Here is a 16,471-nt window from a genome sequence, read left to right as displayed (position 1 = left end):
CCAATTCTTCATGCGGGGGGTGGTTATTTCAGAGAATGGTGGGTAGAGAGAATAATGAAGATCAGCTGGAGCACTGAGGTCATGGATCTACTGGTAGATCTCTGGACAAGTTGCAGTAAATCGGCAAGGCGCTCTGGCCTCCAGTGCCAACAGGAGCACAGAGGATTCCTCCCTTCTAGCAACTCTTCAGGCAAGGCTTCTCTGGTGCCTTTTATTGCCCTGACCCATGTGCAGAGCTTCATGGGAGGTCCCCACATCATCTTCTCCCCACCACCAGGGCTGGGGTCAAAGGTAGGCTTGGCTGGGCACGTGCTGAGGGGCCCCATCTCAGCAGGGGACCGCAAACAAAAGCCCCCTGGGTGGCGGCTCACCTTCACCACGGTTTGTTCGCTTGCCTCTTGCACTGGCCCAAGCAAAGAGGAGCTGGAGACGCCTCAGCCGCCATGCGCACTTCGTCTCTGCCTGCCCAGCGAGCACGTGGCAGCAAGGATGAGAGCGGGTGGGGAGCTGTGGCAGCAGGTGGCAGAGGCGGTTCCACTGAGGGTGGGGCCTCTCTGCGGGTCTCTTGCCCAAGGGCCTCCAAAATCCGGGGCCATGGCTTGGGCTTCTCCCGTTTGTCGGCTGGCTTGTTTTATGGCTTCTTCCACCTTTTCACTTAATGCAGAAAATCTTTTAAGAAGCAAGCGCTGCACAATGCTTCTGATTGCTTCGAGCCCTCTGATGAGAAGTGCCCAGATGGTGCACCTAGTGATGCTGCTGCTGCTGCTGCTGAGATGGAAAGCAGTCTGGAAGCAAAACCAGGACTAGATTTGGATCAGATTAAGCCCAGGGCTTCAGTTCTCACTCCTCCATGAAGCTAGTTGAGCAGGGTTGTTGTGAAGATAAAGTGCTTGTGTGTGTGGACAGCCTTGTTGCTCCAAGGTCCTTCAAGAAGGGGGTGATAGCAAAATTAAATAAATGTGATATAGATAGATAGATAGATAGATAGATAGATAGATAGATAGATAGATAGAATGACCATATTGACAGATTAGCTAAAATATATTACAAATTACAACCACAAGTAATGAACAGGAGCAGAAAAAAGATGCCACACTAGAAGTGTCTCCAAATGTCTAGATGTCTTTCTTGGCATCCATGGAGCAGAAGGTGGGGACTGTGGCTGGGGACCCTCACGTACATAGTGGCCAGTACTAGCAGGAGGAGGACTGCTTCCTGACACTAAATCTCCACAGCAGTAAGATTCCGCTGCCGTGTTCTCTGCTGAGAACGCTCTCTGCTCGGCATGAGCGAATCTTATTTAAATTCTCAAGTCAGGCTAGTTCATAGCATTCCAACAGGCTCCCTGTGACCAGCACTGGATGAAAATGCATAATGCAGTGTATTCCTCCAAGGTTTAATAACACTATTAATGTTCTTTGTTAGCATGGGTGTTCTAGGGAAATATTTCCAGAATTTAATTTTCAGCAGCAGGACATCTCTTCTTAAAGATGACCTACCAATGTTGAGGCATCCCTTGGAGCCATTTGCTCAAGAAACAAAATCTTCTGCCTCATTTTTCCTCTTTGCAGCACCGGCACAATAGCTGTTGCACGATGCTTTGAAAAGGAGGGATGGTTATGTAAATGCCACCATGATTAAAGATGTTTAAATTCTGCAGGAAGGAAAATTAGCTTCTAGAAGCAGGAAAAAACACATAATCTGAAACCAGATTCAACATTGCCAATATTCTTCCCTGGCATAATTCAATTTACTGAAGTTGCATTTACCTTGGGCATCTGGATCAAGGACTGACGTAGCTGCAGTTAAGCTGATGTGAACTTAAAGAGTTTGGAAGCTAAATGTCAGTTAAATGAGGATTCAGGGATTCAAAATGGCAATGTCTGTCTTCTGGGTCACTTATTTTGCTCCTAATGAGTGAGAGAAGGAAGTGATCCAGAAGACTGACATTGTCATGTCTCCACCATGGAGAGACTAGCTGCTTCTCGAAAGGCTGGGAGTGACAGGAGGAGACCTGTCAGTCAAGATTGGGTTCTCTGAATTATGGCCTTGGCACTGAGCAGGTGAAGAAGCTCAGCCTCCTGTGCTGTGCACAAGGCCCATCTTCCCCTGTCCTAATAACCACATAGACCTATTGCCTTCATACCTTGCTTGTGGACCTCTTTGCTGGATTAAGAAGAACTCAAGTCCAGCCCATCAGGTTTCTCCACATGTTCCTGGGTTTACAAGAACTAACAACATGTAGAGGTTTTAGAAATGGAATCTGGGTCACTCCAGAGGCCCCCAGCACGATAGATTCCCCACGCTGAACAATGCGATGCTTGTGGTTCATTTCTGAGCTCAGTTCAAAGTGATGATGATCATCCTTGACCTCCAGAAGTGCTTGATCCCAGGATGCTGAATGGAACATTCCCCCACATGCAATGCTGCCTGTCCACTTGGCTGGTCAGCAGAGACCCATCGCTATTAGAGGGAGGGGGCTTCCCGACACGAGGCATTTAATTTGCCACTTTTATTGAGCTCTCTTCTTCCATTCTCTTTGAGGGAAGAAGAGAGCATCCTCCACACAGTTCCCCCCCCCCGCCCCCAGTGTGTGCCTTTCACTGCCTTTTTATGTGCCTTTCACTGCCTTTCCATTATCTAACCACAAGCTGGCACTGCGGTATATCTTCAGCACAGCAGAATTGCAGCAGAATGCGATAGTTTGTTCTGCATTTGAACTTTAATGGCTGACTTAGATCTCCCCCCACCCCCCAAAAAAGAGAAATTCACGTAAAAGGCTGGAAAACATGGGCGAGGTCCTGGAGGATGATAAAGATAGAAAGCATCTGTGAGTGAGGGCTCTTGAGGGCACAATCATGTCCTAGTCTCCACGGGGAAAGCCGTTTCCACTGTAGCGCAGGCGCCAGGGGCTCCTCCGCATGCCGGGAGACTGCTCTGGCATTAAATGCCGAGTGAAAACTTCCTCATTCCAGCCACTCTGGCCTGGCAGCATGCCTGTGAGCTGCTATTCCCTCGGCTTTTACAACTTCGGCTTTGTTTTTCCTCCCCTGTTTTGCTTTTGTTTAAATCTGCTGTGCTGTCTGTAGGTTGCTTTTCTAATATTATATATGTCGGTTTTCAAAATTTTTGTGGTACCTTGGATATTTTGAAACAAGATGAAAGACAGGCTATAAATATTTTAAATAAAGCAATAGAAAAGGCATGCAAGGCTTTGACGATATATTTTGACTGCCTGGGTGTTGAAGGACTTTGTTTTGGTCTGAGCATGCATAGAATCGCCCTGCATGAGCTGCCCAGGCAGCTGGTTGCATCTACGCTTGGGAAGACCAGGCCATCCATCAGCTTCACAAAGTTCTGTCTCCTCTCGCCGCTGCAAAGGGGGATCCACAATGCAGTGTCTGTGACTGCGGTTCCTTTGAGAGTTTCCATGGCTGGGCCACACAGATCTTCTTCTCCACACAGCAGAAGAGGCAGAAACCCCAGCACCCTGTTCTTCTTCACCCAGGATGAAAAAGTCCTTGCAGAATGCCTGGGTTGTATCTTTTCAAAAATGGGGGAGTCAACATTTTTTCTTTTCTGGCTCCCAGCAATGGGAGCAGCTGCACTCCAACTGGTAGCCATCATGAAACTTGCAAAGATTAATTTGAATGTCTGCAGAGCCCTCCTTGATGGAGACACTGACTTCACCCAAACAAATTTTTTCCTGTCCCTTATTTCCCCATCAACTTCTTATAACATCTTGCTAGATAAAGAGATCTTGGAGATCTTGAAAGCATGCCCATTGTGTGTGTGTGTGTGTGTGTGTGTGTGTGTGTGTGTGAGAGAGAGAGAGAGAGAGAGAGAGAGAGAGAGAGAGAGAGAGAGAGAGAGAGAGATCGTTTATCTGGCCTAACAAAAGCGTTACACCAATTGAGGTTTGGAAGTTTTACCTATGGTCAGTCCTGCTTTGCTTTTCCCACCACCTTGTGTGACTGAGTGATGGCCTGGCTTCTTGCCAGCAGTAATGTCTTGGAATATGCTGCTGAGATGATTTACTGTGCAGCTGAATGATGGGATGGGAAAGTCTTCCCTCTTAAATATTTGATTGTCAGCAACACAAAACGCCAGGCAATTTATCCTCAAGCCTTTTGCATGGGGGAGGGGGGCTGTCTATGCTGCATATTAGAGGAGTCATTCTGACCAAGATACCAAAGGAGAGTGGAAATGAATAACGGAGCTGCATCTCTTGAGAAGGCAAAAAGATAGCAAATGTGACTGGGTGGAAATAGCGAGTGCTAAGGAAGCAAGTGAAAAGGGTGCAAAATTACATGCAGGAAAGGGTTAGAAAGAGGGAGCAAGCAGTGGGGATTGGCCACTGGATGGCAGTAGAAGGAAATTGGGTTGAGCAAGAATGTTTAGAAGTGGAAGGAGAAGTTTTAGAGGGTGGTCGGTGAGACAGAAGAAAACTTTAATTATCCATATATGGCAGAGACAGGGCACTTCTGGATGGTAAGTTTCCTGTGGCTCTAAGCCTGATTGATGCAGCCCCCAGATCTTTCTGACTCTTCTGTTCTTTTCCTTTCTGAGGGCTGAGTCCCTTCTGTGTTGTTGTTGCTGCTGCAGCATCATAGTGTCTGTTTGTGATCTTGCACAAAAGTGCTCCCCATCCTGGGTATGTGCGTATGTCTGTTGCGGGGGTAGGGGGGAACAATTCAGAAGTTGGTGTGGACGTGGTGGAAACAGCTATCCCAGGATGATCAGCCTGTTAAAACCATAGCAGGATGGAGAAAGAAAGTTGGGGGGGGGGGGGGAGATGGATGACATGAGGGAGCCTTCCAGAAGGAATAAGCAGTTCTGTATTTTTTCATGCAGAGATGCAAGGAATAATCAGAAGTACTTTTACACTGAGGTCATCTGAGGGCATTCTCCTCGTTGTTCCCATGGCTCATCTGGATCCTTCATGTGGCAGCCCTACCAGCATGGACTTCCCTGCCTCTGACAGTCAGGCCTCACCCATACTCTGCTGTTTTCAGTGACTGCTGAAGGCATCCTTGCTCCAGGAAGCCTTGGTTTTTTTTGGCAGACTAACACTATCCAATTTTTATTGCTTTCACTCTTTTATTTATTATTTATTTGTGCTGTTCACTGCTCTAGAATCTGCTTAGAGATGGATTGGTATACAGCAAATACATCAGTACAAAGTAAATCTAAATGCTTAGTAAATATATACAAATATATAAGTAAATATATGTAAAGTGAATGATCTTTGTATACCGTTTACCATGCAGTGTTCATTAAGGAACGGTTTAGAAAAACTTTAAATAAATAAATCCAATGGAAAATGGAGAACTGTCTCCCCAGGACCTCAAAACTGCTTGTCCATTGCTCACTGGAGTTCTTCTTACACATGTCTAGCAACAAGTGGCACAATCCCCACATTGGACAACTAGAATTGCTTGAGCAATCAAAGAAAAAGGCTGAACAGTCTCCTCGTGACTTTGCCTAGCAAGGTGGCACCTCAGCCAGTCTGAAAATCAGAATTAGTCCCCCCGGGAGGGGGAGGTTGAGAAAGCTACACCTGGCTAGAAATGTAGGTGGGAGGCTGAGCAAGGGGGTTCCAGAAAAGGAGAGAGAGCAAGAGCAGGAAAGAACCTGAAAGAGAAAGAGAGACTAGGGCTGTCTTCCCTCCCCGCACTGGCTCTGCCCTAAGCAGTTCTTGATGGATGCCGTCCTCAGCAGGGGAGAGGCTCCCTGCCCCTGGTGTGCAGAAATGTAGGGAGAAGCGGGGTGCACTTGAATGGGGGGCAAGAGAAATCATGTCTATAGAGCAGGGATGCTGGGATGCAGAAAGCACAAGAGGTTCTGGGAAGTGCTGGGATGAATACGAGGCCCTGGTAAGGATGGAAGCTGGAAACCAGGGAAAGGGGGGAAAGGGCAAGCCAGGGGATGAGAGGGGAACGGGTGGAAGGGAGGTTAGTGGATGATCTAAAATGAGAGAGGGGATTCCCAAGACAGGTGGGGCTGGGTTAAGAGCATCAGTGCACCAGCCAGCATTCAGAAATAGTGCAACAGGGATATCTGCTTGGTAAAGTGCTGAGCTTGGCGCTCTGGCCCACCATGTCTGCTGCAGGAATTGTGCTGGTGAAGAGCATCTCTGGCCCTTCCTCCCGACTGATCTCCCACGACTGCCTTTTCCAACGATCTCTCTTTGCTCTGGGTTGCAGGGACCTCGTGGTGGACATGGGCAGAGCGCCGACAAACGCCCTGGTGCTGTCCATGGTGCTGGGCTGTTCAGCTGTCCTCATGGATTCTTTGCTGCCAAGTTCAGGGGAACCCGTGGTGAATGTGGCGGTGGTTTTTGGAGGCTCCTCATACCCTCTGCACATCCGCAGCCGGCTGACACACCAAAGCTTCCTGGACATGCCTCTGGAGATCCACCCCATCACTGTGGTAGTGAACGACACCAACCCCAGCACTCTCCTGACCCAGATATGCGACATGCTGGCCAGCACCAAGATCCACGGGATCGTCTTTGAGGACAACATCGGCACAGAAGCCGTAGCACAGATCCTTGACTTCATCTCGTCCCAGACTCATGTACCTATCATTAGTATCAGTGGAGGATCTGCTGTGGTTCTGACACCCAAGGTGCAACCTCTTTGTTATTTTGAGCGATTAGTCTGGGAAAATGAGTAGAGAACAGTATTTTTAAGCACATGTTTTATATATCTGACTATGCTGCCTTCTAGGTTACAATTCCTCTTTGCTGAAAGCATCCTTAACTCAGTAGAGGCCCACCACCTATGGCAATTTGCAACTGCTAAGATTTTATTTCCTCTTAAACTATACTGAACTGCGTGGCTTGACTCCTTTTGGACTTTTAAACCTGCAAGTTTAAGTTGTAAGAGTTACAGGTTGGGCAGCTGAACAGGTGGGCAGAGAAGCTGGTGAGCAATGGGTTAAGTAAACTCCAGGGAATTTAGCCCTCCAAAGACGAAGTGAGCTCCAGAAATCCTCGCATGCAAATGCTGAACACCTACCTGCAAGCTGTGCGGGGCCAAGGAAGGCTGTTGCACGAGCAGTCCCTGCCTCGGCGGTGTTGCAGGTGTTGTGGCTCCACTCAGTGGGGAGCAGAGGCCCTGATCCTGCTCTTAAGTGTGCTACTGCACTCAGTTGGCCTGCCTTCCCCAACCTGTTGCCCTCCACATGTTTGGGTCTATAACTATAATGGTTCCTACCAGTGGCTATGCTGGTTGTGGCTGGTGAGAGTTGAAGCCCAGAAAATCTGGATGGCACCATGTTGGAGAAAGTTGCAGTAAGCACTCATCTCCTGTAATGGGCCCATCTCCTTGCCTCCTTTGGCTGGCCTCTCATTCAAGCAGCCAATACCTTTAAATATCTCTGCTCTTGAGCCTCCTGCTGGAACAGCAGCCAGACATGCAGGAATCTAGCAGGTTAGTCATTTTCTGGGCTGGAGATAAAATAACAAGAGTGTCACCTGCTGAATTCCCCTGTGCCAGGCTACTGTTACAGCACGTAGTATCAGAGCCATAGGGACACTGGCTCTTGGCAGACTGCCCCTGGGCTGGCTGGGCTGGGCTCTGGCGGGCCCCGGCTTAGGATATAAAATCCTGGGGCCAGTGGGGCAATATCCCAGAGCCCCAAATGGCAGGTGCTGGGCATTCTGAAGGGAGGGCTGTGGCTGCGTGGAGAGCACCTGCTTCTCACACAGAGCATCACAGAGGGAGAGCTGCTGCCCAAAACCATGGAGAGCTGCTGCTGACAGCCAGTGTTGACAACTCTGGACTTGACAGGTCCATGGTCTGCCTCCGAACAGAGCAGTTTCGTATGTTCCCAGGACTCCTGTGTGCCTCTGGGCATCTTTCTTGGCATCCAACACCTCCAATTTAAAGAAGAAAATGGTGTTTCTTACCAGCAGCTGGGATCAATCACTTCAAAGCAAAGTGAAGGCCTCGGGCTGCTGCCAGCTTCGTTTCCCATGGGTGCCTCTGGGCTACATAATGGGGCTTGGAGGCATTCTTAGGAAATGGAGATGGTGGGTGGCTGGCTGGCTGGCTGCAGATGGATGCTTTTCTCTGTAGGGTGTCTCCAGCCAAGAAATAGAAGGGGAAAGGAGGGTACTTTGAACGGTTTCAAAGGAGCAGCTCAGAGTGTTGGCACTCTGACCCCACCTGGAGCGTGTATTTATTTAGTCTTTTGGGCAGGTGACTTGTCCTTTGCCATGGCTCCCTTGGCAGCCATTTTAGGGTGGTGCCCAGGACAGTTCCATAAACTGCCACTTTGAGCACGGGCCCCAAAAGGGCTGCTGGCCTTGCTGCATAGGACCCAAGCCTCCCTCATTCCCATTCTGATAGAATAGATGGTTCTATAAGAAAGCGAGCTTCCTGGACTCTGGAAGATCCCCAGGAGTAAGTTTTGGTTGTTTGCTGGCTGGCTGGCTGGCTTTTAAAAATGTATCTCCTGCTTGCCTTACAATTTTCCAAATTGAAAATAAAAAATTCAAAGTAGCTCTGGAAATGATTCCCCTTCCCGCATGGCCTTATGAACAACCAAGACAAATGTAACCAAAAAGTATCAGGAGAATGGAAAGGAAAGGACAGGGCAGGACAGGACAGGAAAGAAAAGTTGTCTTTCAGCAGTGGAATGAATCAGTTAATCACAAAATGACCCTGCAAACAGAAAAGTCTCTGATTAGTGTCTAAAACCCAGAAAACCCAAGTTGGGCTCCCACCACAGAAAAAGGCTTTTTCACCCAAGTGTTCCCTAACCTCTGATGACAGGGGTACCTGGAGAAGGCTCTCCAATTATGATCCCAATGCACAGGTTCAGGTCAGGACAGGTGTTCCTTTGGGATTCCTTTCATCCACTGCAGGTGCTATCAGGAGCTCTGGCTCTGTGTCAGGCAGGATCATTACAATAACATATACATGCTTGGTGTTTGCTGCATTCTTGTAATAAGGTTAATTGAGCGATTTGTAATGGTTTGTGAGCAGCTCTTGGCTTGTAGGCATCTCTGGCATGGTGCTCTTTCTTGTTCCTGCTCGTTGCTTGTGGCACCCTGTGATTCAGATAATTTGGATTCATTTTTAAGTGAGGGGATTGTGAAGGTGGATGTTGCATCCCCCTTTAGGATGGTGTGTGGTGGGGGGAGATAAACCTATGATCTAAGTACAGTCTTTGCTCTGAACAGGTTACAACATTTAGAGATGTTGGAGAAATCCTCAATGGATTCGAATGAATGCATACTTCCGTGAATCCAACATGTGGATTCTGCAGCAGACTGGTGTTTTCTTAGTTGTGTAGATTCCACTGAGTCAAAGATTTTTAAAAAATCGGGGGTCAATTTGTGCACTAGTGCAAGTGGAACAAAACGCTTACACATTTCTAAAAAAGGTCCAGGTCAGCCAATAATCTGATGATGGAATGAATGATGCTTGGCAATCAGCAACATACAGCCCTGCTATTATCCATGTAAATGTGGCAGTCTATAAGCTCTGCAGCTCCCCATACACATTGAACCAGGCTGTTGCACAGGGATGGAAAAACTCTTTTACTCAGAGAGAAAATTTAGTACTTGGGGGCTCCATTCCAGGGTGGGGGGCAAAGGCATACAGGTTGAGGCCACAAATATTAATAATTTAATATTAATATTAAAAGGTGGCTTTGCATTAGTTTATTTAGTTGAAGGCTTTCACTGCCAGTGACTAAGCCTTAGAAAAGGCATTTCAACTTTGCAGAATAGGGGATATAAACCTGCACAAGAGCTGGGAACCTCCAAAATATTGGTGATTAGAGGAGAGGGAGCAGAGCTGGAAGGAAGGGGCCATGGCCATTGGCAGACCCCTGGAGGTCCAGATTTGGCCCCCATGTCTGAGGTTGCGCACCCCTGCAGGGGCCTTCATGCCATCACACTTCCTTTCTCCTATGATGAAAAAGTGTGATAGCTATTTCTTCTGGCCACAGGAGATCGTCTTAATAGTTCTCACCAACTGGAAGAGGGGGCCCTCTGTCCTGACAACCAGCATCCCGTTTCCCGGGTCAAAATGATCCTTGCAATGTGCACAGACTGCATGTTTTCAGCCAACGCTTCAACCAACCATTTCTCATTTCTGCGGTGTTGCTTAAACTATTTTGGCAAGAGAAGGGAAAGCAGCTAAACCTCCTTCGATTATAGAATGCCTAATGAAAGGCCTTTCATTGCTGAAATGGGGAGAAATGGACTGCTGTCTTGATTCATGGACACAAAGGGAGGTCTGTGGCCAATGACTTTGTCAATACGTGCTATCTGTGTATTGATTTCTGGACCAATTATTCCAAACAAGTCCTGACAAGTATTGCATCTTCCTTCCATGGTAACTTCTAACGTTCAGATGAGCCCAGTGCAAGGCTCCCCAACTTGGTGCCCAGCAGATTTGTTTGACTGCAGTTCCAGCACATCTGATGAGCAACAGATGCTGGGGGAAGGTGGCCTGGTGGGAAAGCAAGTCAGATGCAATCCGTTTTGCCTCCCTCCCAAAATACTGGGGCACGGCTCAGATTGGCAATGCTTCATCCTGCCCAGGCAGTATTTTTGTCTGAAACCATCTGCCCAAAGCATAGGACAGCACACTGCAGAGCCTGCTGTGGGGCACTTCAGTTCCTTGCAGGTGGATTGTGCACTGGGCAATTATCTTTAGCTTGCTGGCTCACCACAGGTGTCAGTGCTGGTTGCTGTCATCTTGCTTATAGGAAAATGTGAATGGTTCCTCTGCCATATTTCATAGAATCATAGACTCATAGAACAGTAGAGTAGGAAGGGGCCATCAGGTCCAACCTCCTGCTGGTGGAGAACACCAGTTTACACTATCCCACTGCAATGAGTTAGTTGCTTCTTGAATGCTTCTAGTATGGGAGAGGCTACTACCTCCCTAGATAATATTTTCCATTTTTATACTGTTCTGACCGTGAGGAAATCTTCCTGGTAGCTAGCCTGAATCTGGTTTCTTGTAGCTTAAGTCTGTTATTCCATGTCCTGCACTCTGGAATGGTCCAGAAGAAGTCCTGTCCTTCCTTGCAGTCAGCACAATCTGGTTTTATTTCTGCAAGACCAAGCCTGGGTGAATGTGTGTGACACATATTATGGGAGGGTGGGAGATCTTCATTAATTAGGAGTAATGAGGATCTCCCTCCTTGAATCAGTCTTTTTCCATTTCCCAAGCCCCACTAGGGCTCATTCCCATATTGACAGGTGTGCAATAAAACTATCTGTGAAAATATTCACAGGTAACTGATAATAAGGTCTTGCTGTCCAGCTAAAAAGGGTCCTGGTTCCTAACAGGCTGGCCAAATGAGGCCATGCCTTCTAGTGAGCCAGTGCACCCACACAGCCCCTGCTCAGCCCTTTCAGTGGCTCCCTGCTGCGGCAGCTGCCTTGACATGGCAAGCTGTTCATCAGTTAGATGAATGGTGTCAGTCACCCAGAGTGGCGGGCTTGGGCCAGCATGGTGATGAGACTTCTCACGTGAGCCGAGCCATCCTTCCAGAGGAACAATGTGCCCCAGAGAAGTGGACACGGCGTGGAGGAACCAGCAGGCTAGTGTGACTGAGGAGGCCCCAGGGCAGCCCCTGTGGTGCTCCCCGTGGTGCTGCATACCCTTTTGGAAAAGCTTTAAAAAATCTAACCTTGGACCTTAAGGCAGCTGCCCCAATCTGGTGCCCTCCATCACCCCAGCAGCTGTGTATTCCAACATTTCCGGGAGCACTAGGCTGGGGAAGGCAAAGCTGCAGTGATCCTGCCCATGCCCCCGTTTCAAGCCTCATGGCATGTCTGCAGGGCTGTCCCAAGAATTTATGGGGCCTGGGGTGGACGTGAATACATGTGTGTGCGTGCATGCTTGCGTGCGCATGTGCATGGTATGCCTATCTGGTGACCAGTGTGGAAGGACCAGAGCAGGGGCCATTGGTGCATGTGCCTTTTAGAAACATTCCTTTATTAGCTCATTCATTACATTTCCAGGCCACCCAACAGCCAAACCTCTCTAGGCAGTTCACAGCACGAACATGCAGTGATGACCATATTGCATTCCCTCCTCCTCATCTCCCTGCATGATGCATCTCAGCAGCGGTTCACAAATGTTGTACGAATCACAACCAAGAAAAAGATCTGAGCTTTCAAGGACATAACTGGGAATTCTTTAATGCACGTGAAAACAGCTTCAGAGTTTTTTCCAGTCCGTTTTTGCCTGGCTTCACTTTACGTTGTTGGCTTTCACTTTTGTTATACAAGAAAATCACCTGATTTTTCATTGGCTGCATTTGGATGTAACATTAAATTATGGTGAACAGGTCTCATGCTCGTATATTTCCTCTCCTCTCTCCTCTACTGGTGCAACTGTGAGGAAGATATCACATGAGGGGTTTATGTGAGTTTAGCACTGTACAGTTTAACACTACAGTTTAGCACTGTATCTGAACCCTAAACAGTGCTTAATCTTAACTATGACTTATTTGAATAAACCAGCTTCATAATCCACAGCTGAAATTGATTTATTTTATTAAACCACAGTTAACTGTAATTACAGTTTATTGGACATGACACTAAACTTAGCTCATAGGGTGTCAAACCATTATTAAATTTTTAGTTCAACTGCTGTTCAAGTTTGTTGATATAAGGTTAAACCACAATTTAATTTTTGGGATCATGGAACCTGTGCAATGTTTAAGCTTGTCAAAACAAACCTGAGGAAAACTCTCTGAGGCAAATAAGCTGAAGCCTTATAGAGAGACACCCTTTATAGAGAGAGTGCCTTTCCTCTTACCTTGCCCAGTCACTGAGGCCATCAGACGGCATGCGCCTTGATTTCCTTGACTGACCAGCCATGTTTTATATGTGTGTGTGTGTTGTGTTTTATTCCTTATTTTGTTGCTCATTACTCATCCAGAATCTGGAGTAGCACATAAGCTTTGTAAATGAGCAAGTACATGCTCCATTAGCCTAGGCTGTGAGACTGAGCCCAAACCCTTTTACCCTCAGCCACCCAGTGTGGAACTTCAAAGGTGTCTCAGGCCACCTGCCTCGATCAGAACTGGTACAGCACAATCCCAGCAGCCTTCCCCTTGGCGTTGCTGTCATGGATTCTCCTGATCTCTGCGTGTGATCAAGAGGAGCTAAGGGGGACACACGGCACAGAGTGGAGAGGCTGCACAATATAAGAACGTCTGGCCCGCCATCTCATCAAAGAGTTCAGCAGCCTCTAGCTGTCTAACTCTCAAGTGCATAGAAGTGGGAATCAAATTATTCTCACAAAGCTGGATCCTTACAATTTTTTTGTTTAGAATGATACTGCTCATGATTTAGATCAGATCAGCTAAAAGTTAGTAAACAAAGCCCTTGTGACTGGACTTCTCCTGTCAATAGAAGCTGCAATTTTAGATCTTATGCTGTTCCTTGCCACCATTATCTCCAAGTGTAATGACAGCTGTGTCAACTGTTTGAGCATCTTCGGTGTTGTACGACACTGTGAGTTCTGTTCATGGGGACATGTTTAGTTTTCTGGGATACATCCATGTGCATTCTTAGGCTCATGGTATGTAAGATGGGAGTTTAAGTAAAAGACAGATGATATTTCAGAATTCCTTGCACCTTGTGCAGCTTTTTACTACACGTAGATGCCTAAGAAAGTCTGTTGCAATGCACTGAGAGCTGAGGAACATTGAAATTTGCTGCAAACCAAGTCTGACCAGTGGTTTCCCTGGCTCACTGCTCTCTAGATGAACAGGCAGCAGTTCTCCAGCATTTTGGGCAAGGACTTTTCCCAGCCCTACTTGGAGATGCTGGGGATTGAACAGGGGACCTAGCACATGCTGGGCATGTGTTCTGCCACTGAGCTTTCTCCAAGCCTGAGTGCCTGCTAGCCCAAACTGGTGATTTGGTTTCCTTGGAATGCTCTTTTTTCCCAAGGAAGATTCTTCTTCAAGGTCTTAGCTGACTTTGATTTGATGGCAGCATTGTATTTTCTTCATTTTCATTCAGTCTTGACTTCTGCAATTGATCTGGGATTATAGGCCTTTTCCTGTCTTCTTTGGAAAATTGGAAGACACGTCCTGTTTCTCCCATGACAACTCATACCTTCTGTTACCTTCTTCAATTACAAGGCAGATCCTCTTGCACCCTCACTACCAATTTATATCCCACTAAATCTTTGTTATCTGAGGCTTCCTCTTGTCTGGTACTGCTGTACATCTCTTTCAGAAAACTATTTGGAAATGGCAATGGCTTGCTTTGAAAAAAATTGCTGAATTTCCATACGAATTTCTACAAAACAAAACAAAAACCAGCACTGCCTTTACAAATGTTTCAAAGATAAGTGCACATGAATTAAGACTAATCCATGAGAAGACCAGATGGGGCCAAAGGGGACAATTAGACATGGAAGAAATGAGATAGTTATCAGACAGATACAAGCTGAGAAACAGAGTCTAACAGACTGGATACTCTGAGTGCATTTTTTTCTTTGAAAATACATCCCTCCATTTTCTGCTTAGCACTGCCAATCCCCTGAGGAAAAATGTGGTCTTACCTGGCAGAACGAGTCATGGTTCAACTCGCATGGTTGTCTGAGGGTGCTGAGATTTGTAGTCCAGCACAAATGAAAGGATGAGTTGGAATAGCTGATACAGGAAATGGGTGACTGAGGTAGAGTGAATAAGTACAAAAGTGCTGGGAACATCTCTTGCCTTCATGCACTATATCACAAGGGTCAAATAATTCGGCTTCACAATAGACTTGCAGGTGAATTCCTGTTGAAAAATGCAGGTGACTCTGAACTGCACTGATAGCTCTGCTGGTGGGCTCAGACATATGCAGTGAAGAGGTCACAAAGCTGGAAGCCAAAGGAATACTATGAAGAGAGTCTGCTACGGAGATTCCAAAAATGCCAGAAGTGCTGCTGATTTAGATCTATATATTAGTGAGTGCACATTTTGTGTGAATATGCTTGCACGTTGGACTTTGGTTGGAGGGATTGAGGCTGTTTGAGAAAGAGAAGGAGACGACATGCTTCCAAAACGATGTGAGGCCACTAGATTCAGAGTGTCCAAGAGATCCTTTTCCACTCAGCTATGCAAGGACTGCAACTAAGCTGATGGGAAACAGGGAAGTCTAAGGTGGGTGGCAGATGATGTTGCCGTCCTGCAACTAAAAAAATCCTGATCCTCAGCCCTTCAAGCCCTGGCTCCACTACAGGAACATTTTGCCTTCTTAGGTCTTTACTTTGAAAAAGACAATTCGGACACACAGTTGCTAATGCTTTCACCTTCCCTTTCCCAGGAGCCTGGCTCTGCTTTTCTACAGCTGGGTGTCTCCATTGAACAGCAGATCCAGGTGATCTTCAAGGTCTTGGAGGAATACGATTGGAGCTCCTTTGCTGTCATCACCAGCCTATATCCAGGATACAGCATCTTCCTAGATGTGATACGGTCCTTCACAGATGCCAGCTACTTTGGCTGGGAGATCCAGGATGTCCTGACCTTTGAGATGAGCCAGGATGGGAGCAACACCAAAATACAACGGCTGCTGCGCCAGGTAGATGCACAAGTGATGCTTGTGTATTGCTCCCGCGAGGAGGCCGAGTACCTCTTCCAAATGGCAGAGCAGGCTGGCTTGATCGGACCTGGCTACGTCTGGATTGTGCCCAGTCTGACCGTGGGCAACATGGATGTCCCACCCCTCTCTTTCCCCATTGGCCTCATCAGTGTGGTCACAGAGAGCTGGAAAATGAGCCTGAGGCAAAAGGTCCGGGACGGCGTGGCGATCATCGCTCTGGGAGCAGAGAGCTATTTCAAGACCCATGGCTTCCTCCCCAGGGGGGGCAGAGACTGCAGCAACAAGAACCCTTCTCGTTTGCCCACAAACAACACTTTCTACAGGTCAGTATGAGCAACAGCCTACTAAGCAGCCCAGGTGAAACCCCCCAGCTGTGGGCACATGTCAGAAATGAGACTTGGATTAGCAGAAGTCTTCTGTAATTTCCAGTCTTGGGTGGGATGGTTTAATGTCGAACATAATTGGGAGACTTACAGGGGCTTCTGCCTCAGGAAGGTGCAACCCAACGGATCATGCCCCTAGGTTTCCATATATTTGTGGGGAGGGGAACTGGATCTAGAAATTCTTAGACATCTGAAGTCAGGTTTCTCCAGATACAAAATGTTTGCATGTCTATCTTATATAGAATGGGCAAAGGCAGTGGAAAAGGAGACATGTAAAAGGGGGTAACAATGGATGGGGCAAGGCAGAAGAAATAATTTGCAGGGTACATGCATCTTACCCCTCAAGAACCCCACGACCATACTGTGTTTCTGAGCATGCATCAGAAATGGCCTCTGTGTGGGTTCCAGCTGTCTTCCACAATGGTTAAAAAAAAAAAGTGGGGGGGGGGACAGAAACGGCCACACAGTTTCACTAAGAATTCTGCCCCAGTACCAGATTCAA

General features: G+C 47.3%; 1 protein-coding gene across 1 annotated transcript in view; it reads left to right on the top strand.

Moving 5' to 3' along the window:
• The first annotated feature begins 6,099 nt into the window (after window positions 1-6,099).
• GRIN2C (glutamate ionotropic receptor NMDA type subunit 2C) overlaps window positions 6,100-16,471 on the top strand; it is a 61,137-nt gene continuing 50,765 nt past the window's right edge. Inside the window, exons 1-2 of the mRNA XM_044454055.1 lie at window positions 6,100-6,630; window positions 15,311-15,909. Of these exons, the coding sequence (XP_044309990.1) occupies window positions 6,100-6,630; window positions 15,311-15,909 (1,130 nt within the window). The remainder of the gene's footprint in view (window positions 6,631-15,310; window positions 15,910-16,471) is intronic.

The sequence above is a fragment of the Varanus komodoensis genome, unplaced genomic scaffold, assembly GCF_004798865.1.
Source record: "Varanus komodoensis strain SLA01 unplaced genomic scaffold, ASM479886v1 scaffold7_1, whole genome shotgun sequence".
Lineage (NCBI taxonomy): Eukaryota > Metazoa > Chordata > Lepidosauria > Squamata > Varanidae > Varanus > Varanus komodoensis.
Note: the sequence above shows the minus strand (reverse complement) of the source record. Positions and strands in the feature narration are given on the sequence as shown.